Raw genomic sequence first — 3,935 nt, forward strand, 5'->3', positions numbered from 1 at the left:
CGGGACGCTTGGTCTGGATCATCCGCCGGTAGTTCTGGGCGATGTTGCTGTTGCGCGGGATGGTGGAGGACTTGTCGAAGTCGCTCTGGGGGTCGCACTCCACGTCGCCGTTCACCGAGTAGCAGTCGTAGTCGGAACCTGGGGAGGGAGCAGCACAGTCAGTGTGGCCAGCCACGATCACCCCAACCCACTATTGCAGGACAGCCACAACCACCCCACTCCATCACACCGAAATCACAACCAGACCCAACTGTCACCACTGCAACACGAACACAACCAGCCCCCATTGTTGCCACTGGTTGAATCAAACCCAACCATCACCATCACAACCACCCCAACCACCGCTATCACAGCACGATCACAGCCAAGCTCCACTGTCACCATCACATGCTCATCACTGGCTCAGCCGTCATCACACCAACATGATGATTACAAACACGATGTAATCATCATATAATCAACACGGTGATTGCAAACATTATTTGATCTCCAACCGCCAGCTCTGCTGCCACCATCTCCCATCTGCCACCATCTCCACCTGTACTCAACTGCTGCACACAGACACATCACCACAAACCAGCTCCAACAACACCCTGCCAAAAGGCTGCCCGTTACAGCACTGCCTGGCACAACTGTAGCCTCAAATAACACCCAAATAATCAGAAAAGGTTGTGGTTATGTGTGGCACGAAGCTTGTGCCACAGCCCAAATCCCCAACACACATCAAATGTTCACCCCAGCAGCCCCTGTGCAATGTGACCACAGCCTGATGTTACAACACCCAGGGCACGCAGATGTGCTCCAGGACCTCCCCTTCCCCACTCTGGGTGCTGTTTCAAGTGGCCCCAGCTACCCCTTGTACCCGAGCTACCTTGGGAAGGGATGGTGTCCTCGGAGCAGGAGGGGGTGGTGGTCTGTGTGCTGTAGCCGCTGGAATACTGCAGCGAGTCCCGGCTGCTTTTCTGGTGCTCCAAGCTCAGCCCCCGGGTCAAGACCATGGCCAGGTCGCTGGCGGCAGGGGACACCTCCTCCCCGTGCTGTGGGGGCAAGGGGCATTGTCAGCACCCTGGATTCTCTCCTGGGAGTCCCCTAAGAACCCCCCACCTCTGTGCTCTCCTTGCTGCAGGCGGTACCTTGGCAGCAATCGTAGCCGGTGACATCCGGGGCCTGGGAGCATCCTCGCCGCCAATGCCCGGGTACCCCCCGGCAGGAGAGCCCATCTCGGCTTCCCGGAGGTGCTCCACGCGGTCCTTGCGCCGCTGCAGGGTGGGGACCACTGGCTGGTCGTAGGGGCTGGCCTTGGACCAGTCCTGCAAAGGGCAAGGCATGAGGCTGACGCTGGCGACACCGGGACCAGGAGCGGGGCAGGAGGGGGCACGTGCTGATGACCCCCACCAAGCCACGGGTGCTGCTTGGGATGCTCTGCCCCATGGGGAGGTGGGATGAGGGGATCTGGGGCCTGAACCCCATGAGGTGAGAGGGGGAACCACGTGTGAAGTGCAACCCCGGTGGGATGGCAAGGACTAACCGAGGTGGGGGAGCTGCACTCGCTAACTGACTGGCAGGTTTCGGAGGCCTCTGAGGACGCCGAGCTGGAGGACTTCTGCTGTGCCGTGCCACGAGGCCGAGCCGAGAGCCAGAGGGGGAGAGAAGAGGCCGTTAGGAAGCAAAGCCAGAGCTGCAGCTCCAGTTAGAGAAGCACCCACAGCTCCCCTGGCTGTGCCAGGCCCCCAGCCCTCCTCCCCTCCGGCAGCGGATGCGGGATGGCGAGAGGCAGTGGGATCTACTGAGCTGGGATGATGCTCCGCCCCAACCCTCCCCCCTGCTCACCCCAAGCCACGAAGAGACAACTGGCATTTTAGGGAGTGGGGACCTTGCCAGGTTGGTGGTGCCAGGTTAGCATGGGCAAGCCAGAATGGCAGCTCCCTAGGGATCCTGGAGCATCCTTGGCACTGGGGACGATGCAGAGTGAAGGGGAAGCTTTGCTCATGCTGCCTGGTGAGGGACTGGCACAAACCGGGCATTATGGGGCTGGGGTGACTGGGAAACACCCTGTTCTCCCAGTGGGAAATACCCTATTCCCTTGGCATGGGGAGAGGGATATCTGTGCCCCATCCCTTTTGGGGTGGGGAGTCGTGGATGGGATTTCTCTGCAGTGTGGCCTGTGATGCCCCCGAGTAGGGCAGACACCCCCAATATTCCCAATATTTATCTCCCGTGATGCCAAAGCAGCTGGAAATACTCCTGGGGGCGGGTCCCATCACCCCTGCACCGGACCCTCGTGCTGCACCCAGTACCACCCACCCCTTCCACTGAGGGGGGAGCTGAGGCACGGAGGTGGGCAGCACTGACCGCCCGCCCCGTACCTGGCTGGTGATGTCCGAGGGCATGGGGGAGGGCGGTTTGGAGTAAGCGGCGTCCTGGGAGATGAAGCCGGAGTCGTGGGAGGAGACGCTGGAGAGGCGGGTGGCGGCGGCGGGGGGCTGCGCCAGGCTGCGGTAGCGATAGGTGGAACTGGGTGAGCAGGTCTGAGCCCCGCCGGGCCACGCCATGCCACCCTTGGCACTGCTAACGCTGCTGGGGGGGCGCCGGGGGGACGGGGACACGCCGGGTGGGGAGGACAAAGGAAGGAAAAGAGAATTTGAGACAGAGGCTCGGAGGTGGCAGGGCGGCCAGTGCCCTGCCACGCACCCCGACCTGGGGAAACTGAGGCACACGGGGTGCCACACAGGGTGCCCCTGTGGCAGGGAACAGGCTGAGGGACAGGACAAAGGTGGTGTGTTTGCCCCCAGGTTGCTCTGCACAGCTCACATTGCCCCCAAACCCCAGATGACACGGCACGTTCCAGGCACCATCCTGCCCCATAGGTCCACCAGTCCTGCCCAGAGCACCAAGACCAGTTCCTCCACATTAGTGGGAACCAGTTGGCCACATGAACATGAGAAGGTGGACATGCACCTTGTGAGCATCCCCAAGGGCTGCAAGTGTCCTTAGCCCACTGGGGTTAACGAGGAGGACTGGATTTCCTGGCTGTGGTTGGGTGTGGAGCCCACCCCACCATACCTGCACATGCTGGACTTGCGGGAGCTGGAGCTGCTGGGCGAGGACGGAGGGGTCTGGTAGGACCAGCTGTAGTCAGAGCCCTTCAGATCCTTGATCACCTGCAGGAAGGATGGGGTGTAAGTCCCCTCAAAGATGCTCCCCTCTCCCCTAAGCTCCCCAGCCCACCCCACTGACCTGCTCGCTGGCGGGGGGCAGCTTGTGGGGCTCGGCTGTGAGCACCACCAGGTCCTCGATGATGCCCTGCAGGTGGGTGATCTCTCCCAGCATGGTGAGCTCCCCGTTCTGAGGCCAGATAAGAGGGAGCATCAGCACTGATTGGGCAGCAAGAATCACCCCCACACTCCCCTGGTCCCCGGCACTCACCACCACGGGCTGCAGGAAGGTGATGAAGGTGCAGAAGCGACCCCGCTCTTCGATGAGGGCTTTGCGGACCGCCTGCTTCTCCGTCTCCTCCAGCAGCAGGTACATGTCATTGACGTCCTGCAGGGCGTTGTCCAGCTGGGGCTGCAGGTCCCCTTTCCCTGTGAGATGGGACACTGTCAGTGCTGGGCTCCCCTGACACTCCCCTCAATCTGATGGGGTCCCCACTGCCAAGCCGAGGCCACACCCCCGGCTCTGGCTTGGGGACATCACCCCATCCTCACATCCCAGCAGCTGCCACAGGTCCCCCACTGTGCCCCTATCCCTGGAGGGTCCAGGAGCACCTTCACCCCACAGCAGCCCTGGGCAGGGGGCTCCTCCATCCCCATTCCTGGCACTTGGGACCAGGGGACCCCTTGGGCTGCCACTGTGGCGGGGCTGGCACTGCCCCAGGACACGGGGTGCAAGCTAAGCTAAGCTAAAAGCAGGGTGAAGGGGGCACAGGGAGCGGA

General features: G+C 62.1%; 1 protein-coding gene across 1 annotated transcript in view; it reads right to left on the bottom strand.

Annotated features, from left to right (window-relative positions):
- MTSS2 (MTSS I-BAR domain containing 2) overlaps positions 1-3,935 on the bottom strand; it is an 18,272-nt gene that overhangs the window by 11,333 nt on the left and 3,004 nt on the right. The window contains exons 3-10 of the mRNA XM_029965488.1: positions 3,427-3,608; positions 3,238-3,345; positions 3,064-3,161; positions 2,367-2,577; positions 1,529-1,603; positions 1,134-1,310; positions 872-1,037; positions 7-138 (exon numbers count right to left, since the gene is read on the bottom strand). Coding sequence (XP_029821348.1) covers positions 7-138; positions 872-1,037; positions 1,134-1,310; positions 1,529-1,603; positions 2,367-2,577; positions 3,064-3,161; positions 3,238-3,345; positions 3,427-3,608 — 1,149 coding nt within the window. The remainder of the gene's footprint in view (positions 1-6; positions 139-871; positions 1,038-1,133; positions 1,311-1,528; positions 1,604-2,366; positions 2,578-3,063; positions 3,162-3,237; positions 3,346-3,426; positions 3,609-3,935) is intronic.

Source organism: Manacus vitellinus, unplaced genomic scaffold (genome assembly GCF_001715985.3).
Source record: "Manacus vitellinus isolate BGI_N305 unplaced genomic scaffold, ASM171598v3 scaffold_10_pilon, whole genome shotgun sequence".
In the NCBI taxonomy this organism is placed as follows: domain Eukaryota; kingdom Metazoa; phylum Chordata; class Aves; order Passeriformes; family Pipridae; genus Manacus; species Manacus vitellinus.